Source organism: Pristiophorus japonicus, chromosome 20 (genome assembly GCF_044704955.1).
Source record: "Pristiophorus japonicus isolate sPriJap1 chromosome 20, sPriJap1.hap1, whole genome shotgun sequence".
NCBI classification, from domain to species: Eukaryota; Metazoa; Chordata; class Chondrichthyes; family Pristiophoridae; genus Pristiophorus; species Pristiophorus japonicus.
In genome coordinates this window covers 62,920,462-62,948,391 of record NC_091996.1, presented here as the reverse complement: position 1 = coordinate 62,948,391, position 27,930 = coordinate 62,920,462, and the positions used below count along the sequence as shown (strand labels likewise).

Genomic DNA, 27,930 nt, shown 5'->3' with positions numbered 1-27,930 from the left:
TTGCAAATTTTATTTCAAATACTAGAAATGAAAACACAACACTTTAAACATTCTACCACACATTACATAGACATTGGCAAATCAAACAGCTCAGTAATGCAATCAGTAAAAACTTGCAGAATTTTCTAGTTTGGGTTTAAGTAAAAAATGCCGGGGTGTGCTCGTGCTGGTGTCGGCAATATCTCTCCCAAGCAGGAGTGTTTAATGGGCTACTTAAGCATGGGGCAGCCATCACAGCTGAGTGCAATCCTATCCTCATTGGATTGCATGGTTCTCTATATAGCAATCATGAGTGAGTGGCTTCTTTCCCTTCTGTTGTAGCCTGGAGTGCTGAGGCCAGTGTCCCTTGTTCCACTTCAGCTGAGATCAGGGTATAAAATTCTTAGTAATATAAGCCCCAGTGGTTTTCTTGTATTTGATTGCTTATTCAGCGATACTGAATTAGCAAAGTATGAGAGTTATACCAAAGAGATAATCTGAGGCTCACTGTGCACTGCTCAATACCAGCTGATGCTTATGTACCATAGGCAATGGATGAAGGGTGTAATCTGTGCTGAGGAGCCTAAAATTTGACACCAGGCCATGCTGTTTTTGGGCTCCAGGAACCCAGTGTTTGTCTAGGTACAGCAGCTGCATAAATGGTGTGGGTATGGAGTCCTGTTCTGTGGTGTGCTGAATACCATGGTCTGCTTTCAAGATGGTGTGTATTATGTTTGATATTTGAAAGCTGCCAATGACGTTTGGTGGTGAGCAGGCATGAAGGTGGAAACTGTGCAGTGACCGTTGCCTTCATGCAAGCGTTCGTGCTCCCTGCTGTTCTGTGCGTGTGCTTCACTTGCTGTGTGCTGCACTTTACTGTCGGTCTACTTTCTCTTCCCAGCTTGCACTGCCAATGGAGTTGGCAAGAGCCCAGGTGAGGGAGCCCATCTTGTGCTTTTTGTGTGTGCTTGTATAATTTTCCACCCTTTCTGGGTTAGGTTGGCCTTTAGGTAAAGCACTGCTCGGCTGCAATGATAAGTAACCTCCTTCCTTGCTAATGCAGCTTGTGCTTAATAACAGCAGCAAAATCCATCAGTTGCTTTGTTTGCCATTTGCAAATTATTCTCTCTCATAAGCTCATGCTACCCTTTCCCCTGGACCTCATCCCAGATCTTGCACCTTCTCAAACCAAGAGAATAAGCGGAGCTGCTCCAAAGCTGCAGCCGGCACCATTCTGATTCCTTTTTCACCACCCTCCACCCACCAATGCTTCACTTCTTCTGAAGAAAGTGGCTCACGCTGGATTTGCAGGCACTGTTAGTTACAACCATGGGGGGAGAGGAGAGAAGGAGAGTTCCCAACATCCTAGTCTGTGTGGCTCAGTATGCACAATGTGGTCATTAAAGTTTCATGGGATCTCATACTCTAATCAGTCAGCAGGAGGTACATGAGTGACTGGGATGCCTGACTTTCTGACACTCCCTCTGATTAAGAACTTCGCCATCACTCAATGTCTGAGCTTTGAAACGTGAGTGTGTATCAATTGTGGACCTACCTCACCAGGTTATCTGCCTCTGGTCACTGCAGCATTCTGTGGCTGAGGAGATGGACTGATTACTCGATCCTGGCTCTCTCTCATCAATGCTCTGTATACAGGCACTGCAAGGGCACCCTTGAGTTGTCTCATGTTCTCTGCTTGTAACCTGTTATCCTATTGAGGTCAGATTGTTTGTGTGTGCCATCCCATTTACACCCACCATTGGGCATGTCTCTACTGTTAATTTAAAACTAATCTTGATATTTGGAAGTGCTTGGAATAGCAAGAGTGTGCTCCCATTCGGAACCCATCGAGCAGCCCAGTGTAAATCTCACCAAACCCAATTGCTTGTTATGTCAGCCAGTAGCAGCTTTCAAGCCATACTCCTGCTCTGCCCAATGACCGGGAGGGAGGAGGGGGAAAACATGCCCAGAAACTTAGGGTTACTCTCTCTCTCTCTCTCTCTCTCTCTCTCTCTCTCTCTCTCTCTCTCTCTCTGTGTGTCTCTCCTTTCCCCCAACTCCCTACTTCCTGAGTGTGTTGAATTGTATACACTGCAAGGATTATTGATTTCAGGAGGTTTAAAATGTTGTAGCACGCTTAACCTGAATGAAAGTGATTCTGCTAATGTTGTATTGAGGGCATGTGATGTGCTTTAACCTAAGTAAGTGCAAACTAACTGCAAGTGTCTGCTTTATGATATTACAGCTGGGTCAGATGAGGGGTTCACTGTTCTGCGTGCAGTACAAGGGTCAGGTACATACTGGATACCACACTGGCCCTGGGTTATACCACATCTAAAACAACAAGCGGGGCCAACCACATAAGATGTGAGTTACAACTCATGCAGTTGGGTCCATTTGTTGTAACGTGGTATGGCGCTGGGACCAGTGGCATCCCACGTATATAACTGCAAACAGTCGTTTGAATATTCTTGTTATGAAGAAAGAAAAGTATGGCAAGGCCCACCCCCCTCAATTGGAGTGCTGTACCTGTATTTGCATATGGTTGTTTTGCTGATGTCGCCATCTTGGTGCCTGCACTGGTGTAACAGGTATTTTGTATGTATTGTTTTCATAGATTTAACTTGTTACAATGTCATTCTTCGCTTAAGTGAAACATTGGCTCTATTCACTGTGTTCCTTACCTCCTCTATTTCCTTCCTTGGATGTTTCAGAGAGGATGTTTCCACTGATGGGGGAGACTAGAACTAGAGGGCATGATCTTCGAATAAGGGGCCGCCCATTTAAAATAGAGACGAGGAGAAATTTCTTGAGTTGTAAATCTGTGGAATTTGCTGCCTCAGAGAGCTGTGGAAGCTGTGACATTGAATAAATTTAAGACAGAAATAGACAGTTTCTGAAACGATAAGGGGATTAAGGGGTTATGGGGAGCGGGCGGGGAAATGGAGCTGAGTTCATGATCAGATCAACCATGATCTTATTGAATGGCGGAGCAGGCTCGAGGGCCTGTATGGCCTACTCCTGTTCTTATTTCTTATGTTATGTTCTCTTCGGGCTCTCTAATAAAGTGACTGGAAATGGTTAATGGTGTGAAAGGGACATTACCAATGTTAGTTGGTGGCAGCTGTGTGGAAACGGTCACGTCATGCATGTGACGGTTAGATGTTCCGTGAATAAATGAAAGCATCCTGACTTAATACTGCTCTAAACAATGTCAGATACTGAATGCGTGCAGGGTACTACTTGTATCCTGTTGTGGGACTACATTTAGACAAAGGCTACGACCAGTTAATGAACAAGTGAAGTTGGTGTTGTATCCAGTGGGGTCTGGTCTGTGTGGGTTGGTGTTGTTCATTCTACTTTGCTGCGCTTTTCATGGGGCTGTGTGGGGGGGCCTTGCGCAGACTCTGATCCTATCCAACAGGTATGTGGTACCTGCTGCCTGTGCGAATAAGGACAAAGGCTGTGGGAAGGACAGCCACAATGTTGACGTAAGAACATAAGAAATAGGAGCAGGCCATACAGCCTCTTGGCCTGCTCCGCTATTCAATAAGATCATGGCTGAACTCCTACATCAACTCCAGTTTGCCACCCTATCCCATATCCCTTGATTACTTTAGTTCCCAAAAATCTGTCGATCTCAATGACAGCTCTCTGGGGCCAAGAATTCCAAAGATTCACAACCCTCTGAGTGAAGAAATTTCTCCTCTCTGTCCTAAATGGCCAGCCCCTGATCCTGAGACTATGACCCCTAGTTCTGGACTCTCGCCAGGGGAAATAACCTCTCAGCATCTTCCCTGTCAAGCCCTCTAATAATTTTATACATTTCAATGAGATCACCTCTCATTCTTCTAAACTCCAGAGACTATAGGCCCATTGTAGTCAATCCCTCCTCATAGGACAGCCCTCGCATCCCAGGAATCAACCTAGTGAACTTTTGTTGCATCCTCTCTAAGGCAAGTACATCCTTCCTCGGGTAAGGAGACCAAAACTGTACAACCTACCCCAGATGTGGTCTCTCCACAGCCCTGTATAATCGCAACAAGACTTCCTTACTCTTGTACTCAAAGCCCCTTGTAATAAAGGCTAACCTACCATTTGCCTTCCTAATTGCTCGTCGTCTCTGCATGTTAACTCTAATTTGTGTACAAGGACACTCTAGTCTCTGAATCTCAACATTTACTATTCTCATATTTTAAATATACTGCTAATCCATTCTTCCTACAAGAGGGGATAATTTCACTGTCCCACATGATACTCCATCTGCCACCTTCTTGCCCAATCACTTAACCAGTTCATATACCTTTGCAGCCTCTTTACGTCCTCCTCGAAGCTTACTTTCCCTCCCCCTTAGCTTTGTATATTGCACTCTTGGATATTAGTCAGTCCTTTCATCTAAATCATCGCTATAGATTGTAAATGGCTGAGGCCCAAGCACTGATCCTTATGGCATTCCACTAAGTTACACCCTGCCATCCTGAAAATGACCCGTTTATTTCTATTGTGTTCTGTTCATTAACCAATCTTCAATCCATGCTAATATATAACCCCCAATCCCATGAGCCCTAATTTTGTGAAGCACCTTGTTGAATGCCTTCTGAAAATTCAAATATACCACATCCACTGGTTTCCCCCTTATCTTACCCTGCTAGTTACACCCTCAAAAAAATTTAATAGATTTGTCAAACACTATTTCCCTTTCATAAAACTGTGTTGACTAATCATATGATTTTCCAAGTGCGCTGTTACCAAGTTCTTAATAGATTCTAGCATTTTCCACACTACTGATGCCAGGCTAACTGTTTTCTCACTTCCCTCCTTTCTTGAACAACGAGGAATTCTGGCACATGAAAACCAATGCAGCGCAGATTCACCATAATGATACCTGGGCTAAATTTGTTAAATTATGAGGGCAGGTTACATAGACTAGGCTTATATTCCCTTGAGCATAAAAGATTAAGGGATGATCTAATTGCGCTGATTAAGATGATCAAAGGAGTTTGGGGTAGATCAAGAGAAACTATTTCCTCTGGTGATGGAGTCCAGAACAAGAGGGATAACCTTCAAATTAGAACTAGGCCATCCAGGGGTGGTCAGAAAACACAACGCAAACTCCCTCTCCCCCTTCTCCTCCCCCCCCCCCCCCCCCCACCCCCCCCCAAAAGAAAAGCTAGGTAGAGTGAAATTTTCAAAACTGAAATTAATAGATTTTTGTTAGGCAAGGGTAATGAGGGATATGGAACCATTGTGAGTAAATAGTTAAAATACAGATCAGCCATGTTATAAACTGAATGACAAAACAGGTTTGAGGGGTGGAATGGCCGCCTTCTATTTTCCAATGCTGGACTGCATTTGTGTGTTGTTGTTGGGTTATTCACCATGCTGTGCTCCAGTGCTGGGCTGCTTGTAGGTTGGTTTTTCACTGCTGGTTGACCTTTTACTACACAAAGTTATTGGATAAGCTAGATACAGAACTGATTCTACAGAGGAGAGAGGCATGATGACTCCAAGTGTCTGGAGAGAGAGACAGGGTTTTTAATGCAGATTTTAACATTAAAAAACTTGACTGATCACTTTTGACACTGGGTTGTGTAAGCACATGGGGAATTGGTTCTTGCTGCATTGAAAATCTCAAATGTTTGGTGAGTTACAGTCACAATGTTGCAGTGTTCAAGTAACATGTCTGTTTCAGACGCTCTCCCTGTGATCAGCTTTGTTTTCTGTCAATTTTTCTGCATTTGCCATAGCCAAATGTCAAGACAGCTGAAGTAAAAGTCCCGTTTTTTTCCATTGTGACTCAGGTGAAGGTGGCGGAGGAACTAGCAGCGGCTACCAGCAACGTCGCCAAGCTGCAGCTGGAGCTGACGGCCCACCAGAAGAAGGAGATGGAGCTGCGCAGCCAGCTCGCGTCAGCACTGCAGGAAGCGGAGGGTCAGGGTCTGCGGCTCAACAATGTGGAAGTCCAGTTAACAGGTACTCTGGGTGGCTCCCAACTCCTTGGGGTACGAATCCAGTAGTAGGGAAGAGAGATCTGGGGGTGTACGGACAGAAATCTTTGAAGGTAGCAGGCAAGTTGAGCAGGCTGTTAAAGCATACAGGATCCTGGGCTTTATAAATAGTGGCATGGAGTAGAGAAACAAAAGTTATGCTCAGTCTTTATAAATCACTGGTATGCCCTCTGTATTGTATCCAATTCTGGACACCATATTTTAGGAAGGATGTCAAGGCCTTGGAGAGGGTGCAGTGGAGATTTACCAGAATGGTTCTAGGGATGAGGGACTTCAGTTATGTGGAGCGACTGGAGAAGCTGGGATTGCTCTCCTTAGAGCAGAGACAATTCAGGGTTGATTCAATTGAGGTGCTCATAATTATGAAGGGTTTTGGAAGAGTAGATAAGGAGAGACTGTTTCCATTGATGGGAGGGTCGGTAACCAGAGGACACAGATTTAAGATAATTGGCAAAAGAACCAGAAGGGAGATGAGATTTATTTTTATGCAGTGAGTTATAATCTGGAATGCACTGCCTGAAAGGATAGTGAAAGTAGATTCACTAGTAACTTTCAAAATTGAATATATAATTGAAAAGGAAAAATTTACAGGGCTTTGGGGAAAGAGCAGGGGAATGGAACTAATTGGATAGCTTTTTCAAAGAGCTGGCACAAGTACGATGGGCAGAACAGCTCCTGTGTTGTATGATAGCACTTTTACAGCATGAGCAAATCAGCAAGCTTCCTGCTCCTTGTCTCTTCTGAGCTAGGGTGTGTGGGGCAACTTGGGCAGCCATCATATCGTGTCTTTATTTTGCTTCCCTCGTGCTTGGGAAGCACCTGGCATTTACTTATGTCTCTCCTTCGATCAACCTTGCTAAGCTTGGGTGTAGGCTCCACAGCAGTCATGGCCATAAACAACTGAATGCCCAAGCCAAAGTTGTGTCCTAACACTCTTGTGATGGTAGCCCTACAGGTTTGCCTGTGGGGCAGCTCAGTTTGGGGTGAATTATGTTTGGGCAGACATGGAGGTTGCAATGAATCCATGGCAGGTTAAGCCTATGACTGGCTGTCTCAGCAGGGGAAGAGGGTTGTGTCTGGTTTGAGTAGATGCTAGGTAGCTGATTCTGTTCACCAGTAACCTGCTCCTGCTGCTCACCTCTCTAAGAACATAAGAATTAGGAACAGGAGTAGGCCATCTAGCCCCTCGAGCCTGCTCCGCCATTCAATAAGATCATGGCTGATCTGGTCGTGGACTCAGCTCCACTTACCCGCCCGCTCCCCGTAACCCTTAATTCCCTTATTGGTTAAAAATCTATCTATCTTTGACTTGAATACATTCAATGATCTAGCCTCAACTGCTTCCTTGGGCAGAGAATTCCACAGATTCACAAACCTCTGGGAGAAGAAATTCTTTCTCAACTCGGTTTTAAATTGGCTCCTCCGTATTTTGAGGCTGTGCCCCCTAGTTCTAGTCTCCCCGCCAATGGAAACAACCTCTCTGCCTCTATCTTGTCTATCCCTTTCATGATTTTAAATGTTTCTATAAGATCACCCCTCATCCATCTGAACTCCAAGGAGTAAAGACCCAGTCTGCTCAATCTATCATCATAAGGTAACCCCCTCATCTCCGGAATCAGCCTAGTGAATCGTCTCTGTACCCCTTCCAAAGCTAGTATATCCTTCCTTAAGTAAGGTGACCAAAACTGCACGCAGTACTCCAGGTGCGGCCTTACCAATACCCTATACAGTTGCAGCAGACCTCCCTGCTTTTGTACTCCATCCCTCTCGCAATGAAGGCCAACATTCCATTCGCCTTCCTGATTACCTGCTGCACCTGCAAACTAACCTTTTGGGACTCCAAAAGAGTTTCATGCACAAGGACCCCCAGGTCCCTCTGCACCACAGCATGTTGTAATTTCTTCCCATTCAAATAATAATCCCTTTTACTGTTTTTTTTTTCCCAAGGTGGATGACCTCACACTTTCCGACATTGTATTCCATCTGCCAAACCTTAGCCCATTCGCTTAACCTATCCAAATCTCCTTCCAGCCTCTCTAAGTCCTCTACACAACCTGCTTTCCCACTAATCTTAGTGTCATCTGCAAATTTTGTTGCACTACACTCTGTCCCCTCTTCTAGGTCATCTATGTATATTGTAAACAGTTGTGGTCCCAGCACTGATCCCTGCGGCACACCATTAACCACTGATTTCCAACCGGAAAAGGACCCATTTATCCCGACTCTCTGCTTTCTGTTCGCCAGCCAATTCTCGATCCATGCTAATACATTTCCTCTGACTCCACGTACCTCTATCTTCTGCAGTAACCTTTTGTGTGGCCCCTTATCGAATGCCTTTTGAAAATCTAAATACACCACATCCATCGGTACACCTCTATCCACCATGCTCTTTATATCCTCAAAGAATTCCAGTAAGTTAGTTAAACATGATTTTCCTTTCATGAATCCATGCTGCGTCTGCTTGATTGCACTATTCCTATCTAGATGTCCCGCTATTTCTTCCTTAATGATAGTTTCAAGCATTTTCCCCAGAGCTGCAAGAGGTGACGGAGCGCACTCAGACTCGGTGCAAAGCAGAGAAACAAAGCCGCAAGCAGTTGGAGGTGAAGGTTGCCAGCATGGAGGAGGAACTCGTGGACCTGCGAGCCGAGAAGGAGAATCTTGAAAAGGTAAAGAGGGAGAAGTGATTTTAGTGGGGTAGATCTTGATGGCTACAACTGTGACTGATCCAAAATGCTTCCTTTATTTGTGATCCTGTCTATCTAACGGTGTGAGAGTGCAGCATGTTGGTGTAGCTGTGGGCTGTGACACAAGGTGGTGAAATGCAGCTTTGTACCCATGCATTCCTGGTGACCCTGCACTCTGCCTGATGTAGACAGGAGGCCAGCTACCCCTCCAGGAGAACTGGTGAGCTGCCTTCCACTCCCAAGTTGTTCTTGTCTGGGTGGCTGGTAAAGAAAAACTTGCATTTCTATAGCACCTTTCACGACCTCAGGATGTCGCAAAGGGCTTTGCATCCAATGAAGTACTTTTTTAAAGTGCAGTGACTGTTGAAATGTTTGAAGCTTGAGAACAACTTGCCCCTGATTTATTTCAGGAGGGCAGGAGGAGAAAACGGGAAAATCAAAAAGGGGAAGAAAATTCATGTCGCGGGAGGGAGAGAATTAATTCCGTCTGATGCAGACATTTTGTTCAATTTATTTTCCAAAGCCAGTGAATAACAAGCTTGGATTATAAAACTGAAAAAGGAATTTTTCTTAAATCTTGAAAGATATTTCAATACCAAGAGACAAGGAAAATTGTAAAAAAAAAAAAAATGAAAATCAAGGTGAGGGTGGGAGTAGGAGAGAAATTATACGATCTCCGCAGCTTTAGGAGGACCTTGTGGTCATTGAATCTTTTGTGCTCAGACTTTAGCAGAGAGGAAGAGGAAAGCAATAGCGGAGCGACAGCGAGCGGAGGACGAGGTAGACGAAATCCGGAAATCGTACGAGACGGAACTGGAAAATGTGCGCTCGTTGCTGAAGAAAACCCGAACATCGACCGACCAGGCTGCAGCAGAGCAGGTAAAGGAACCGGCGCTGCAACACAGCGGCTGGGTATGGGAGGGAGGAGGGAGGAGTGGGCGACTCACTCACTCACTCACTCACTCACTCACTCACTCACTCCATCCATGCCTAATGTTCCATACCGCAGGCTGGGTTCAAACCCCTCCCTAACTGATCCACGGTGAGTTTCAGCTCTCGATGGGGCTGAACGGAAGATTGAAGCGGGAGGGAGGGCACTAAGATTTGGATCACGGGCCACATATGGATTACCCAAATGGTCTTCGGAGTTGTAAGGTGTTTTATTAAAGAGCGACAGTGTTGAGCACAGTTAGATACAACATGCGATGAAGATAGATATAATCGACACAAAACCAGTGACAGTTAAGAGTGATCTGCAGCCCTGGAATGCAACGGGGCGGAGGGATGGTGAGGCAGAACGGTGGTCTCTGATTGGTTGGATCCCTGCAGCCTGCGGCAGTGGTCCCTTCTGTTTGGTCGTTCCCCGAGCTGTTGGAGGTGTTAGGCCGAAACCAGCATTGATCTACCCCAGAGCTTGAGCTTGATGAAGGCAGCATGTATCCACCTTCGGGATACATGCTCTACCCTCACTGCCTGTTTCTCTCTCTCTCGGTTTCCCATGTTTATACCTTATTTTGGTGGGCCGGTGGATACCTTGCCTCAATCATTTTTACCCATTCCATGGTCCAATTACGGGGAGAGGGCACCCATGAGGTCATTTTGTTCCTTATCTCTCTGAATGTCTTGTTGCCATTTCAAAAGTCAGCTTATTTATCTTTAAGGCTCCTTGCTAAACCTCTTATTGGCATAGCAATGCTGTGAAAGCCTGTTTTTCTGTCCTGAGCGCTCTGTACAACTCTCTTCCTGACATGACTGGAATCCTTCTGTGTCCTCAACTTTGGCAAACTGCTGAGCTAGGGAACCCGGAACCGACTATTATTTCTTCCAAACCTCGATTTCTTACAGCATGTCACCGCACGCTTGTGCCTTGTTGTAGTCTGTTAGAGGGGCAACACGGAGGTTTGAGCTCATCAGAATCTTAGCACACACTGTTAAATGAAAAAGCAGTATAGCAATCACTTTGAGTAAAACCCAGACATTACCATGTCCTCCAACGTTTTATGGCTGCAAATATTTCCCCCCCCCCCCATAACAAGTCTACAATGAGACAGATGTTCTCTTGATTACAAGATGGTTATAGATGAGGAAGGTCGGAGACAGAAATGTTAGAGGGGGAAATAGGCAGTCTTAGTGATTGAATGGACATGGGGTCGGAAGCACACCTCAGTCAGACAGGACACCAAGGTTGTGAACGGTCTGATTCTATCTTTAGGGATGTAACTGTATTGTCTTGCACGACCCACAATTTAATTGGTTGGAACCCAATGTTTTTACTCGTGTACTTTAAAATAAATAAATAAATAAATAAATTGCATGTTTCATCTATATCTTGTGTGCGCCTATACCATGATTTGGATGTCTTTGGGTGTGTAGCGCTGTACATATGCTTTATTTGAAGAGCTTTATTCATGCATACCACATCACTAAATCTACTCTGAATTTAAAACATGAATTTTGTTGAAATAACTTTCCTTGTGCCTTTTCCCCAGATTTCAGTGATGCAGGCAGAGCTGGAATCACAGTGGCAGGCCAAGTGCGATCGATTGCTAGCATCAGCCAAGGAACAGCACAGCCAGCAGTATCGAGAAGTCTGTGAACAGCGGGAATCTCAACAGCATAGGGTCTCCCAGCTGGAGGCAAAAGTGGGTAGTGTCTGGGGTGGTGGCGGGGGAGGTGCTTTGTGTCTGTGTCTGTGATATCGGGGGGGGGGGGGGGTGTCTGGGGTGGGGGGAGAATGTATGTCTGGGAGGGGGGGAGGTATCTGTAGTGAGGGAACATGTGGAACTCGTGTGTCTGTTCAAGTGTGCGGGAGCTTGTCCAATGAGCACCGGGGGAATCTTGTCGTCTTTTTAATTTTTCCTCTTTACTCCGTCCATGCCAGCCTGTATGCAATGGACTGTATCGTTCCTCAGCTAGTAGATGGTATATTTGCTGATGTGTCCAGTTGTTGGGGAACCCACTATTGCAGCCTGAAATTACCTGCCCAAAATCCTTTCTCTCCTGGAATTGTAGTTTGCAGAATGAGCAGGAAGCTGTGTTCTACCCCTCTGTGATCCATTTTTTTTGTTATATTCTCCTTTGTTTCTAATTTGATCACAGCGAGATCCCACAAAATGTGATCATGACCAGATAATGTTTGTGATGTTGGTTGAGGGATAAATATTGCCCAGGACACAGGGGACAGCTTCCCTGCTTTTCTTTGAAATGGTGCCGTGGGATCATTTGCGCCCACGTGAGAGAGAAGATAGGCCTCAGTTTAATGTCTCATCCAAAACATGGCACCTCAGACAGTGCCGCACTCCCTCAGTACAGCACCGGAGTGTCAGCCTATATTATGTGCTCAAGTCTCCAGAGTGGAATTTGAACCCACAACCTTCTGGCATAGAGGCGAGAGTGCTGCCCACTGAGCCACGGCCGACAGAGGCCGGAGTAGCCATTGTTCATCTAAGCCTTGGCGTCCCAGCCAATCCTGATCCTGTGTCGCTTGGTGGTCATATGCTGCAGTTGTCCGGTGGGGGGTGGGGTGGGGGGGTCTGGAATGGTGGGGGAGGAGAAAGAGCCGGGGGATTGTGGGTGGCAGTCAATTTCCTTAACAGGCTGCGTGACCCTTTCAAAGTTTTACGTATGTGAAATTTCACATTGGAAACGCTAGTCCCAGGCTTCGTGGTTTGGAGGGAATATGGGAGGAGGAGGTGTGTGGTGTGAATTTGTGTGGGGTGTTTAGTATTTGACTGCACAGTTCTGGTCTCCATAGTACAAAAAAGATTGAGGCGCTCGAGGGTGCAAAAATGATCACAAAGATGATAACTGACGAGGATATACTTATCAGGAAAGACTGAACAGGTTTTTTCTTTTAAGGCTGAGGGGTTACCTAATATAGAAAAGATATTTCCACTTGTGGGGGAGTCCAAAACTAGGGGCCATAAATACAAAATAGTCATGAATAAATCCTCCTTTTGCCAGAGTGGTTAGAATGTGGAACTTGGAGTGGTTGAGGCAAATTGCATAGATACATTTAAGGGGAAACTAGATTAGCGCATGAAGAAAGGAATAGAAGGATGTGGTGATCGGGTTAGATGAAATGGGTGGGAGGAGGCTGATGTGGAACATAAACACCAGCATAGACTAGTTGGGCCAAATAGCTTGTTTCTGTGCTGTAAGTTCTATGTTACTGTCGAGGAATGGGGGTGGAAGAGGGCAGTAGATATATGTCTACATTTGAAATGCTGCTGTTTCTTCATATTCTGATTCTTTTCTGTTTTCCAGTTGGCCACATTGAAGCAGTCTCGTGACGTGGAGGAAGAGACACTCTCATCCCTCCAGGAACAGGCAGATGAGTTGCAGGCACTGAAGGAGCGGGTAATTATGCTTGCACTTAGATAGCAGCTTGCCATGTTGAAACTGATCAGGTATTCAACTGTGCAAGAAGCAAAACTTTGTACAACCCTGTGGTGATGGGTTGTGCGACTCATCTGCAAGGGGAAGTGGAGCTGAGCCCAAGATCAGATCAACCATAATCTTATTAAATGGCAGAGCAGGCTCGAGGGGCCAAATAGCCGCCTACTGCTCCTATTATGTTCTTATGCAAGGGGATACAAAGTGGTTAAAGAGCAAAAGATAGAGCTTGCATTTATATAGCGCCTTTCACGTCCCTTCAACCTCCATCCTTGAACTCTCTACCCTTTTAAATAGCTTCTGGACTTCACGCGCCTGCTTTGGACAGCAGTTCATCGATGCTCCGTGCCGACCCCATCCTGCATATACTGGCTTTGTTCTTCCATGGGACCTCTGACTTTGACCCTGCTCTTGTCTCTAACTTATTCCTTGCTACCAGGAAGTATGTATCCCATTAATGACTATGTTTAAACAGGCGCATGTAACCTGAGCTTTTCCCGTGTCCATTTGTGCGCGCACTTTGGCTGCCGTTCCAGACTCGAACCATTCAATACTTCTCCACCTTTACCAGCTCTTTTCCTTTTCTCCCTATCCCTCCCTGACCGTTCTCTCCTGTCATCATACCTCCTTTTATCTCTCCTCTCTCTGATACACTGCCCTCAAATCCTTACCCCAATCCTTCGTTATTCTTCGACCTTCCTACTCTCCAACCGCCGCCTCAGGCTTGACTCCCTCTCAGACAAGCTTACAGCTTCCCTCTGTGCCTCTCTTGGCATCCTACGGAGGGCCCATCAAGGCACTTGTCGCTGCCTCCTTATGAGCAGCAACTCCAATGGTCCCATCCTACTCTCTCGCCGACCTTCCTGCCCAGCGCTGACCCTGTGGACGCTGGCAGTAGGGTAGCCATCACCGAACCCCTCTGCCTCTCCCTCCAGAATGTCAATTAACTTGCAAACAAGGGCCTTACCATCCATGAGCTTATCGTGGATGATTGCATTGACGACATGGCCTTGACTGAAACCTGGTGAGGGGCGATGACACTTAACCTTAAATGAAGCCACGCCATATGGCTATACCTTCCACCACTTGCACCGACCAGACCACTGTGGTGGCGGTGTGGCTCTCATCGCACCATGGTCTGTCCCCAACTCCTCCGGCACTTTCTCCTCCTTTGAGCATCTCTCCTTTTCCACCCCTCTCACCTCTCATTTAAACTTCTTGTTCTCTACCGCCCACCTAAGTACCATAAAAATTTTATTACCGAGATATCTTAACTGCTTTTCTCCCTCAACCTCTGCACCGAACAACTTCTCATCCTCGTTAATTTCAATCTCCATCTCAATTCGTCATGCTCTTTCTCCTGAGTTCACTTGCCTCCTATCCTCCCTTAATCTCTCCCTCCATGTAAACACCCACACCCCCTTGACCTTGCCATCTCTCATGGCCTCGCTACTCCCATTGTCAATCACAGATAAGGCCATCTCTGACCACTTCCTTTCATCACACTCCTTCCATCCACCCCCCCACCCCCCCCCACTTTCTTCTGTGTCCACCCCTGCAAATAATTCAACTTTCTTACAACTGCACTTTAAAAAATAAATAAATAAAAAATCCCAACTGTCCTGTCTTTAGTCCTCCATTCACCATGACATTTCTGCACTTTGATGCCCTAGTCCCTATTAAAACCATTACTCCCTCTCGTGTTGGCTGTTCCCCCTGGTACGGCCCTCATCTTCATTCCCTCAAGTCCAAGGGACGCAGACTTGAACGGATGTGGTGGACAACTGGTTTAGCCATTCACCGCCAGGTCTGGCTGTACCACATAAAGCACTGTCGGGTCCTGTTCTTGTCTGCCAAATCTGCCCACTATTCCAGAATCTTCCTGGAATACAAAGATAAACCCCGGCTTCTATTCTCCACTGCTAACTGTTGTCTTAAACCCCTCCCCCCTCTCCCCTGTCCCCTCCACTCTCTCCCCTCCAACAAGTGTGAGGAGCTCATGGATGACTTTGGGAATAAAATTGGGGCGCAAACGACTTTCCGGGGCGTTTAGCGGCGGTAACCGGTAGTGCTGTGCTGTGCCAGTGCTGATGACGTCATCACCGTGCGCAGTGACCCGTTTTCGCCCTAGAGCAAAAATTCAGTATCGCCCCCTGAAGCTGTGCCAGGCAATGCCAGTGACCACTTCGGGGGGCGTGTACATGGCAGCCAGACGCTCATGGGGTGCTAGTCAAAGCGGAGGTGGCGTGCACGTGAATGATGAATCAGCTGACTTGCTCCTTGAATGTAGAATCTGCAGCTTGGCCCTCCCCTTTTAATGAAGGGGAGGGCTCCTCCGAAGCAGCAGCGTTACGCGGGCCAGTGTGTAGCGCTGCACCATGCCTACTTCACTCCCGCCCCAGAGAGGAATTGGAGTGCGTTTTTTTGCGCTCCATTTCCCCTCGGGGGCGGTAACCCCAATTCCGCGAGCGGGGCGGGACTTCTGCGTCTGGCACAGGACTTGCGGATGTTATCGCCCCCAAACTTGGTGTTACGCAATTTCCCGGCCTTTGTCTCAAGATTGAGAATATCCGTTCAGCTGGTTCTGCCACTTCCTTACCTTCCCCCTAGCCCACCGGGCCAAACTTGCTCTAAGGATCCTCCCTACCCGAGTCCTGAACTCACATCTTTCTCCAGTTTTTCTCTGATCTCCCCTCTGACCTTTCTGAGCTCATCTTGTCCACACTCCCTCGACCCTATTCCCACCAAACTGCTGACCAACCAACTTCCTTTTTTTGGCTCCCATGTTAGCTGACATTAAAGGTGTTCTCTCCTCGGGTTCTGTCCCCCTCTATCATCATCATCATCAGCAGCAGCAGTCCCTCGGAATCGAGGAAGACTTGCTTCCACTCCTGAAGTGAGTTCTTTGGTGGTTGAACAGTCCAATGCGAGAACCACAGACTCTGTCACAGGTGGGACAGATAGTTGTTGAGGGAAGGGGTGGGTGGGACTAGTTTGCCGCATGCTCTTTCCGCTGTCTGCACTTGATTTCTGCATGCTCTTGGCGTTGAGACTCTGACTTAGGGTGGTCTTGGGCCAGGGACTCCCAGGTGTCAGTGGGGATGTTGCACTTTATCAGGGAGTCTTTGAGGGTGTCCTTGTAGCGTTTCCGCTGCCCACCTTTGGCTCGTTTGCCGTGAAGGAGCTCCGAGTAGAGCACTTGCTTTGGGAGTCTCGCGTCTGGCATGCAGACCACGTGGCCCGCCCAGCGGAGCTGATCGAGTGTGGTCAGTGCTTCAATGCTGGGGATGTTAGCCCGAATGAAGACGCTGATGTTGGTGCGCCTAACCTCCCAGGGGATTTGTAGGATCTTGCGGAGACATCGTTGGTGATATTTCTCCAGCAACTTGAGTTGTCTACTGTACATGGTCCATGTCTCTGAGCCGTACAGGAGGGCAGGTATTACTACAGCCCTGTAAACCATGAGCTTGGTGGCAGTTTTGAGGGCCTGGTCTTCAAAAACACTTTTCCTCAGGCAACCAAAGGCTGCACTGGCGCACTGGAGGCAGTGTTGGATCTCGTTGACAATGCCTGCTCTTGTTGATGGGAGGTTCCCGAGATATGGGAAGTGGTCCACGGTGTCCAGGGCTGCGCCGTGGATCTTGATAACTGGGGGGCAGTGCTGTACGGCGAGGATAGGTTGGTGGAGGACCTTTGCCTTTGTTTAGCAGAAGACCCATGCTTTCGTATGCCTCAGTAAATACGTCGACGATGTCCTGGAGTTCAGTCTCTGTGTGTGCAGACGCAGGCGTCGTCTGCGTACTGTAACTCGACGACAGAGATCGGGGTGGTCTTGGATCTGGCCTGGAGACAGCGCAGGTTGAACAGGTTCCCACTGGTGTTCTGTAGTTTATTTCCACTCCAGCGGGGAGCTTGTTTACTGTGAGGTGTAGCATGGCAGTGAGGAAGATTGAGAAGAGGGTTGGGGTGATGACGCAGCCCGACTTGACCCCGGTCCGGACGTGGATTGGGTCTGTGGTGGATCCGTCGGTAAGGATCACGGCCTGCATGTCGTCGTGGAGCAGGCGGAATATGGTGATGAACTTTTGGGGGCATCCAAAACGGAGGAGGTGCTCCATAGACCTTCGCGGTTGACGGTGTCAAAGGTCTTTGTAAGGTCGAAGAAGGCCATGTATAAGGGCTGGTGCTGTTCCCTGCATTTTTCCTGTAGCTGTCGCGCTGCAAAAATCATGTCCGTTGTGCCCCGTAGGGGACGTAATCCGCACTGTGACTCCGGGAGGAGCTCCTCGGCCACGGGGAGAAGATGGTTGAGGAGGACTCTAGCGACGACTTTCCCAGTGGCTGATAGCAGGGAGATTCCTCTGTAGTTGCCGCAGTCTGACTTGTCCCCTTTTTGTAAAGGTGGTCACGATTACTGCATCTCTCAGATCCCCCGGCATGCTCTCCTCCCTCCAGAGGAGAGAGATGAGGTCATGTATTCACACCAACAGTGCCTCTCCGCCATACTTCAGTGCCTCAGCAGGGATTCCGTCCGCACCCGTAGCCTTGTTGTTTTTAAGCTGTCTTATGGCTTTTTCTACCTCGTGCAGCATTGGGGTCTCAGAGGTGGTGGCGGGTAGCATGCTGCGGGATGGAGTCGAGAACACTCCTGTCAAAGGCAGAGCCTGCCATCACCCCTCTCAAAAAAAAAAAAAACCCTTGACCCCCTCCGTCCTTGCAAACAACTGCCCCATCTCCACCCTCCCTTTCTTCTCAAGCCCTTGTGTATTGTCACTCAAATTTGTTGGCATCTTTTCCGCAATTCCATGTTTGAATCCCTCCAATATGGTTTCCGCTGCCATAGAAAATAGGTTGAAGGAGTAGACCGTTCGGCCGTTTGAGCCTGCACCACTATTCAATATGATCATGCAACTTCAGTACCCCATTCCTGCTTTCTCTCCATCCCTTTAGCCGTAAGGCCACATCTAACTCCCTTTTAAATATATTGGCCTCAACAACTTTCTGTGGTAGAGAATTCCACAGGGTCACAATTCTGAGTGAAGAAGTTTCTCCTCATCTCGGTCCTAAATGGCTTACCCCTTACCCTTTATCTTTAGATTGTGACCCGTGGTTCTGGACTTCCCCAACATCGGGAACATTCTTCCTGCATCTAACCTGTTCATCCCATCAGAATTTTATGTTGCTATGAGATCCCCCCTCATTCTTCTAATTTCGAATGAATATATAAACCTAGTCGATCCAGTCTTTCTTCATATGTCAGTCCTACCATCCCGTGAATCAATCTGGTGAACCTTCGCTACACACTCTCAATAACAAGAATGTCCTTCCTCAGATTAGGAGACCAAAACTGCACACAATACTCAAGGTGTGGTCTCACCAAGGCCCTGTGCAACTGCAGTAAGACCTCCCTGCTCCTATACTCAAATCCCCTCACAATGAAGGCCAGCATGCCATTTGCTGCCATTATTGCCTGCTGCACCTGCATGCCTACTTTCAATGACTGATGTACCATGATATCCAGGTCTCATTGCACCTCCCCTTTTCCTAATCTGTCACCATTCAGATAATCTGCCTTCCTGTTTTTTCCACCAAAGTGGATAACCTCACACTTATCCACATTATACTGTATCTGCCATGCATTTGCCCATTCACCTAACCTGTCCAAGTCCCCCTAGAGTCTCTTACCAGCCTCCTCGCAGCTCGCACTGCCACCCAGCTTAACATAGAAACATAGAAAACAGGTGCAGGAGTAGGCCATTCGGCCCTTCGAGCCTGCACCACCATTCAATGAGTTCATGGCTGAACATGCAACTTCAGTACCCCATTCCTGCTTTCTCGCCATACCCCTTGATCCCCTAGTATTAAGGACGACATCTAACTCCTTTTTGAATATATTTAGTGAATTGGCCTCAACTACTTTCTGTGGTAGAGAATTCCACAGGTTCACCACTCTCTGGGTGAAGAAGTTTCTCCTCATCTCGTTCCTAAATGGCTTACCCCTTATCCTTAGACTGTGACCCCTGGTTCTGGACTTCCCCAACATTGGGAACATTCTTCCTGCATCTAACCTGTCTAAACCCATCAGAATTTTAAACGTTTCTATGAGATCCCCTCTCATTCTTCTGAACTCCAGTGACTACAAGCCCAGTTGATCCAGTCTTTCTTGATATGTCAGTCCCGCCATCCCTGGAATCATCCCTGGAACCTTCGCTGCGCTCCCTCAATAGCAAGAATGTCCTTCCTCAAGTTAGGAGACCAAAACTGTACACAATACTCCAGGTGTGGCCTCACCAAGGCCCTGTACAACTATAGTAACACCTCCCTGCCCCTGCACTCAAATCCCCTCACTATGAAGGCCAACATGCCATTTGCTTTCTTAACTGCCTGCTGTACCTGCATGCCAACCTTCAATGACTGATGTACCATGACACCCAGGTCTTGTTGCACCTCCCCTTTTCCTAATCTGTCACCATTCAGATAATCGTCTGTCTCTGTTTTTACCACCAAAGTGGATAACTTCACATTTATCCACATAATAATTCATCTGCCATGCATTTGCCCACTCACCTAACCTATCCAAGTCACACTGCAGCCTCATAGCATCCTCCTCACAGCTCACACTGCCACCCAACTTAGTGTCATCCACAAATTTGGAGATACTACATTTAATCCCCTCGTCTAAATCATTAATGTACAATGTAAACAGCTGGGGCCCCAGCACAGAACCTTGCGGTACCCCACTAGTCACTGCCTGCCATTCTGAAAAGTACCCATTTACTCCTACTCTTTGCTTTCTGTCTGACAACCAGTTCTCAATCCATGTCAGCATACTACCCCCCATCCCATGTGCCTTAACTTTGCACATTAATCTCTTATGTGGGACCTTGTCGAAAGCCTTCTGAAAGTCCAAATACACCACATCAACTGGTTCTCCCTTGTCCACTCTACTGGAAACATCCTCAAAAAATTCCAGAAGATTTGTCAAGCATGATTTCTTTCACAAATCCATGCTGACTTGGACCTATCATGTCACCTCTTTCCAAATGCGCTGCTATAACATCCTTAATAATTGATTCCATCATTTTATCCACTACCGATTTCAGGCTGACCGGTCTATAATTCTCTGTTTTCTCTCTCCTTTTTTAAAAAGTGGGGTTACATTGGCTACCCTCCACTCGATAGGAACTGATCCAGAGTCTATGGAATGTTGGAAAATGACTGTCAATGCATCCGCTATTTCCAAGGCCACCTCCTTAAGTACTCTAGGATGCAGTCCATCAGGCCCTGGGGATTTATCGGCCTTCAATCCCATCAATTTCCCCAACACAATTTCCCAACTAATAAGGATTTCCCTCAGTTCCTCCTTCTTACTAGACCCTCTGACCCCTTTTATATCCGGAAGGTTGTTTGTGTCCTCCTTAGTGAATACCGAACCAAAGTACTTGTTCAATTGGTCTGCCATTTCTTTGTTCCCCGTTATGACTTCCCCTGATTCTGACTGCAGGGGACCTACGTTTGTCTTTACTAACCTTTTTCTCTTTACATATCTATAGAAACTTTTGCAGTCCGTCTTAATGTTCCCTGCAAGCTTCCTCTCGTACTCTTTTCCCTGCCCTAATCAAACCCTTTGTCCTCCTCTGCTGAGTTCTAAATTTCTCCCAGTCCCCGGGTTCACTGCTATTTGTGGCCAATTTGTATGCCACTTCCTTGGCTTTAATACTATCCCTGATTTCCCTTGATAGCCACGGTTGAGCCACCTTCCCTTTTTTATTTTTACGCCAGACAGGGATGTATAATTGTTGTAGTTCATCCATGCGGTCTCTAAATGTCTGCCATTGCCCATCCACAGTCAACCCCTTAAGTATCATTCGCCAATCTATTCTTGCCAATTCACGCCTCATACCTTCAAAGTTACCCTTCTTGAAGTTCTGGACCATGGTCTCTGAATTAACTGTTTCATTCTCCATCCTAATGTAGAATTCCACCATATTATGGTCAATCTTCCCCAAGGGGCCTCGCACAATGAGATTGCTAATTAATCCTCTCTCATTACACAACACCCAATCTAAGATGGCCTCTCCCCTAGTTGGTTCCTCGACATTGGTCTAGAAAACCATCACTTATGCACTCCAGGAAATCCTCCTGCACTGTATTGCTTCCAGTTTGGTTAGCCCAATCGATATGCGTATTAAAGTCACCCATGATAACTGCTGCACCTTTATTGCATGCACCCCTAATTTCCTGTTTGATGTCCTCCCCAACATCAATACTACTGTTTGGAGGTCTGTACACAACTCCCACTAACGTTTTTTGCTCTTTGGTGTTCTGCAGCTCTACCCATATAGATTCCACATCATCCAAGCTAATGTCTTTCCTAACTATTGCATTAATCTCCTCTTTAACCAGCAATGCTATCCCACCTCCTTTTCCTTTTATTCTATCCTTCCTGAATGTTGAATACCCATGGATGTTGAGTTCCCAGCCCTGATCATCCTGGAGCCACGTCTCTGTAATCCCAATCACATCATGTCTGTTAACATCTATTTGCACAGTTAATTCATCCACCTTATTACGGATACTCCTTGCATTGAGACACAAAGTCTTCAGACTTGGGTTTTTTAACACCTTTTGTCCTTTTAGAATTATGATGTAGTGTGGCCCTTTTTGTTTCTTGCCTTTGTTTACTCGGCCTTCCACTTGCTTTTTACCTTTCTACCATCTGTTATTACTTCGCCCTATCTCGCTTCATAGGTTCCCATCCCCCTGCCATATTAGTTTAAACACTCCCAAACTGCATTAGCAAATGTTATCCCCAGGACATCAGTTCCAGTCCTGCCCAAGTGTAGACTGTCCCTTTTGTACAGGTCCCACTTCCCACAGAACTGGTTCCAATGTCCCAGGAATTTGAATCCCTCCCTCTTGCACCACTGCTCAAGCCACGTATTTATTCTAACTATCCTGCTCCCTCTACTCTGATTAGCACGTGGCACTGGTAGCAATCCAGAGATTACTACCTTTTGAGGTCCTACTTTTTAATTTAACTCCTAGCTCCCTAAATTCAGTTTGTAGGACCTCTTCCCGCTTCTTACCTATATCGTTGGTACCTACAGGTACCACGACAACTGGCTGTTCACCCTCCCTCTCCAGAATGCTCTGCAGCCGCTCCGAGACATCCTTGCACCAGGGAGGCAACATACCATCCTGGAGTCTCGGTTGCGGCCGCAGAAACTCCTGTCTATTCCCCTTATAATAGAGTTCCCTATCACTATAGCTCTCCCAAGCTAATGTCCTTCCTTACTATTGCGTTAATTTCCTCTTTAACCAGCAACGCTACCCCACCTCCTTTTCCTTTCTGTCTATCCTTCCTGAATATTGAATACCCCTGGATGTTGAGTTCCCAACCTTGGTCACCCTGGAGCCATGTCTCTGTAATCCCAATTACATCATATCCATTAACAGATATCTGTGTAGTTAATTCATCCACCTTATTATGAATTGAGACAGAGCCTTCAGGCTTGTTTTTTTTAACACTTTGTCCTTTTAGAATTATGTTGTAATGGGGCCCTTTTTGATTTTTGCCTTTGATTTCTCTGCCCTCCGCTTTTCCTTATCTCCTTTTTACTTTTTGCTTCTGTCCCCATTTTACTTCCCTCTCTCCCTGCATAGGTTCCCATCCCCCTGCCATATTAGTTTAAACCCTCCCCAACAGCACTAGCAAACACTCTGCCTTGGACATCGGTTCCGATCCTGCCCAGGTGCAGACTGTCTGGTTTGTACTGGCCCCACTTTCCCCAGAACCGGTTCCAATGTCCCAGGAATTTGAATCACTCCCCCTTGCACCATTCCTCAAGCCACGTATTCATCTGAGCTATCCTGCAATTCCTACTCTGATTAGCACGTGGCACTGGTAGCAATCCTGAGATTACTACCTTTTTGAGGTCCTACTTTTTAATTTAACTCCTAGCTCCCTAAATTCAGCTTGTAGGACCTTATCCTGTTTTTTTACCTATATCGTTGATACCTATGTGCACCACGACAACTGGCTGTTCATTCTCCCCCTCCAGAATGCTTGCAGCAGTTCCGAGACATCCTTGACCCTTGCACCAGGGAGGCAACATACCATCTTGGAGTCTCGGTTGCAGCTGCAGAAACGTCTATCTATTCCCCTTACAATAGAATCCCCTATCACTGTAGCTCTCCCACTCTTTTTCCTGCGCTCCTGTGTAGCAGAGCCACCACCCCTGATGCCATGAATTTGGCTGCTGCTGCCTTCCCCTGATGAGTCATCTCCCCCCAATAATACCCAAAGTGGTATATCTGTTTTGGAGGGAGATGACCGCAGGGGACCTTCCTTCCACTGCTCTGCCTGATGGTCACCCATTTCCTATCTGGTTGTGTAACCTTTACCTGCAGTGTGACCAACTCACTGAACATGCTATTCACGACATCCTCAGCATCGCGGATGCTCCACAGTGAATCCATCCGCAGCTCCAGTGCCGCAATGCAGTCTGTCAGGAGCTATAGCTGGAGACACTTCCTACACATAGTTATCAGGGACTTTGGAAGCGTCCCTGTATTCCCACATAGCACAGGAGGAGCATGACATGGGTCTGGGCTCTCCTGCCATGACTTAACCCTTAAATTAACCTAATTGGTAACAACGCCAAAGGTTTCTTACTGATGAGAAAAGAAAAAGATTAAATACTCACCAATCCACCAGCCAATCACTTACCCGCTTGGCTGTGATGTCACACTTCGATTTCTTTTTGCTTCTTTGGTTACCTTCTACCCCTGCACCAGCTGGCTTCTTCCGCCTTCTGGGCCCCTTTTATGGGCCTCGCTGCTCCCAACCTGCTCCGCTGCAACCTCCGCTGCTTCTCCTGCCTTCTGGGCCCCTTTTACGAGTTATCGAAATGGCTCATCAAATTCACACATGCGATCCATTGTGACTGTGACAAAGGCAAGCTATCCCTCCTCATCCTTCTCGACCTGTCTGTAGCCTTTGACACGGTTGAGAACTCCATCCTTCTCCAGAGCCTGGTTCCATTCTTATCTATCTAATCGTAGCCAGAGAATCACCTGCAACGGCTTCTCTTCCTGCTCCCGCATCATTTCCTCTGGTGTCCCCCAAGGATCTATCCTTGGCACCTCCTATTTCTCATCTACATGCTGCCCCTTGGCGACATCATCCGAAAACACAGTCAGTTGCCACATGTATGCTGATGATACCCAGCTCTACCTCACTACCACTTCTCTCGACCCCTCCGCAGTCCCTAAATTGTCAGACTGCTTGTCTGACATCCAGTTGTGGATGAACAAAAAATTTTCTCTAATTAAATATTGGGAAAACCGAAGCCAATGATCCTGAAATGAGCTTCCAACCATATATCCACAGCATAACTAAGACCATCTATTTCCACCTCCCTAACATTGCCTGTCTCCACCCTTGCCTCCACTCATCGATGCCTTTGTTACCTCTAGACTTGACTATTCTGACGCATTCCTGGCCTCCCACATTCTACCTTATGTAAACTTGAGGTCATCCAAAACTCAGCTGCCCGTGTCCTAACTCGTACCAAGACCCAGTAACTCCTATGCTCGCTGACCAACATTGGCTCCCGGTTAAGCAACGCCTCAATTTCAAAATTCTCATCCTGTTTTTAAATCCCTCCATGGCCTCTCCCCTCCCTATCTCTGTAATCTCCTTCAGCCCCACAATCTCCCTCCTCCTTCCCCCCCCCCCCCCGCCCTCGAGTTATCTGCGCTCCTCTAATTCTGCCTTCTTGAGCATCCCTGATTATAATCGCTCAACCATTGGTGGCCGTGCCTTCTGTTGCCTAGGCCCTAAACTCTGGAATTTCCTGCCTAAACCTCTCTACCTCTCTTTCCTTCTTTGAGACGCTCCTTAAAACCTACCTCTCTGACTAAGCTTTTGATCACTTGCCCTAATTTCTCCTTCTGTGGCTCGGTGTCAAATTTTTTGTCTTAACACTCCTGTGATCCGTTTGGGGCGTTTTAAAGGCGGTATATAAAAATTATTGTTGTTGTCCTTGGGATGTTCCAAAGCGCTTCATAGCCAATGAAGTACTTTTTGAAATATAGTCACTATTGTAATGTAGGGAAATGTGGCAGCCAGTTTGTGCACAACAAGGTCTCACAAACAGCAATAAGATAAGTGACCAAACTATCTGTTTTTCAGTTCTGTTGGTTGAGGGATAAATATTGGCCAGGACACCAGGGAGAACTAACCTGCTCTTCAAATTGTACCATGTGACCTTTTACATTACCTGAGAGAGCAGACGGGGCCTTGTTTCATTCAAAAGTTGGTACCTCTGATTGCATAATTCCCTCAGCACTGCACTGGAGAGACTAAATGCACAAGTGTCTGGAGTGAGACTTGAACTCTCAACATTCTGCATCAACTGACCCCTTAATTCCCTGAGCTACACAGGCAGCTGTTGCGGTGACTTTAGAGCAGGGCGATAGTTGGGGTTTGGTGTCTTATAAGATCAGCAGTTGAACCTGGTGAGTTGCAGGGCGGGTTGGAGTTTTGGGTACAGTATTTGGAGGAGTTGGACATGTTACTATAGTTTATTGTTTATTGCTGAAAATAAACATGACTTTCCAGAGTCTCCTGTTTATAACCTGTGCTCTCGGAACATTACTGCTGACTCATCAGCACTGAAATGTGGTTTGGAATTAATCAGCCTCAGTACCAGTAACTTGTGTTTGGACTGGATTTCCATAAAAAGGAATGAATTACTGGCAATTGATTTTTGAAGTGTGTGTGTGCGTGCATCAGTAGGGGAATGGGCAGCCGCTTACTGTGACTGGATGACCATATCAAAGCACTTCAAGAATCAGTGAGCATCTGCACCACTAGACTAGGCAGCACAATTGCCAGCAGTGTTTGCAGTGTAATGGTGCTCAACTGAGCAGAAGTAGACTCTGCCTCTCTTGCTCTCTTCCCTCCTCCACCACACTTATATTGTGTGATTTGAGGCTGAGCAGTACAGAGAACCAAGAAGTATTTGTATCTATACAACATCTCATCACATCAAAACTCCACGAAGTGCTTTGCACCATGACTTACTTTTGAAATGCAGTGACTGTTATTTAGACAATGCAACAGTCGTTCTGCATTTCCAGTGTCCCAGTAATGAGATGAATGGTTAATCCAGCTGTTCATATAGCTATGGCCCTTGGATAACATGATCATGTGTTGAATAGGATGATTGGGTTCTCTGATCAGCTGGAAAGCCCTCCACTTGCTCTTTGGTTATGAAGAGACACCAGGGCAGTCTTAAACCAGTTCCTTTAGTGAGCGTGTGTCCGCAATATCTAATGGACAGTCCATTACTAGCTTGTCCCACAGCTAAGGTCAGCTGTTGTGGGAAATGAAGATGTTACACAAGTGCATTCTCGAGTTCTGTGTTTGTGTGTTTCAGTATTCGTCCCTGCAGAGCAGAGCTGCTGCGATGAAGGAACACTACGACGGGCAAGTCCGTGAGCTGCAGCGGCGATTCCTCAAGACTAGTGAAGCACCTCGTTCAGACGACACTGCTGAGGAGGTATGGAGAGTGAACCATAATTACTCTCGCAGTAAAACAGGTCGCATGTTGTAGCCCAGATATTTTTTTGTCACTTCTAGTTTTTATTGGAATTTTTGCCCCTTGCGAGGTCTCCATACACCAGTCCTAGTCAGGTCCCCAGAAATCTGCTACTATACCACCAGCCTCTAGGAGGCGCATGAGAGCTTGCTGTCACTTTGCTTTAACCTTCCCTGAGAGGAAAGTGCTTGGCCTATCGGCATTGAGAGTTGGGACACTTGGTGACACAGGACTATGGCTGCAAACCCAGGTTTGACTGCTCCGTGGTGCTGTTCAAGGTTCCACTGAGCTTAAAGGTGAATGTTGCGTTGACTCTACTGCCCCTTTTAGTGGATACTCTAGGTGATTGGACTTTGGCTGCTTCACTGAGACCGGATATCCTGAGTACAGCAGTCACCATAGACATGTCTGTCTGATACTGTCCCTGGATAACTTGCAGTGTGCACCTTCATGCAGATTCTGTGACTGGAAGCGTGTGACATCTGGTTCATGCTATTTCTTGTAGGTGCTCAAGTCGAGTAAGTTGCAGGTGAGATGGCCCTTTAATCTGCAACTCGGGGCCCTCGTTTCTTCAGTTGGTGAAGGGATGTGTGAAGGCGTGTCTGTCTAATGCGTTTAGTCAGCACGACACATGGGGCAACCGAATGATGTTGCACAGAAAGTATTATTTTCTCCCCTCCCCACCCCGACACTCCTTCCCCTTTCCCCTCCTGAAAGGGCCTTGCATAAAGAGAGTACGGGGCAGTCTCGCCCTAATTGTTAAGTCTCTAGTACAAAGCGCTCTGCAAGCTGTTACCCAGAAACGACAGCAAACGTGTCACGCTGCTCTGTCGTAAGCGGTGCTCTTCTGAGCATCTTATTGAGGCACTGTGGAGACCTTATACTGTGCATCTAACCTGTGCTGCACCTGACCCCGAGAGTGTTCGACGGTGATGTTGGTAATGATGGAAAGTCTCTTTCCCAGTGGTTCCGTCCTTTATCTTCTTGAAAACTCGGCCTCAAAACCCGTGTGTAATAAACTGCAGGCTGATAAATCTTCTTGCAGGTGAAGAAAATCATGAATGGCGTGTTTCAGTCGTTACGGGGGGAGTTTGACCTGGACGAGGCATACAGTGGCAGAGCAGTCCTCGGCGTCATTGTGAACACCATCAAGGTACAGACTTTGTGGCCGGCACCAAGGAGTTGAGGGTTGGGCTTGCTTTGTATACCTGACACCTGTGATTAAAACCCACTGTCCAGACCTGAATTTAA

General features: G+C 46.9%; 1 protein-coding gene across 6 annotated transcripts in view; it reads left to right on the top strand.

Annotated features, from left to right (window-relative positions):
• Positions 1 to 27,930, top strand: part of LOC139232535 (FK506-binding protein 15-like) — an 83,919-nt gene that overhangs the window by 45,461 nt on the left and 10,528 nt on the right. For 4 of the 6 annotated variants that reach the window (XM_070862883.1, XM_070862882.1, XM_070862884.1 and 1 more), the window contains 8 exons: positions 881 to 913; positions 5,781 to 5,952; positions 8,520 to 8,656; positions 9,398 to 9,553; positions 11,164 to 11,316; positions 12,941 to 13,033; positions 26,518 to 26,640; positions 27,725 to 27,832. In XM_070862883.1, the coding sequence (XP_070718984.1) occupies positions 881 to 913; positions 5,781 to 5,952; positions 8,520 to 8,656; positions 9,398 to 9,553; positions 11,164 to 11,316; positions 12,941 to 13,033; positions 26,518 to 26,640; positions 27,725 to 27,832 (975 nt within the window). The remainder of the gene's footprint in view (positions 1 to 880; positions 914 to 5,780; positions 5,953 to 8,519; positions 8,657 to 9,397; positions 9,554 to 11,163; positions 11,317 to 12,940; positions 13,034 to 26,517; positions 26,641 to 27,724; positions 27,833 to 27,930) is intronic. The other 2 variants (XM_070862886.1, XM_070862885.1) reach the window with 1 other exon arrangement.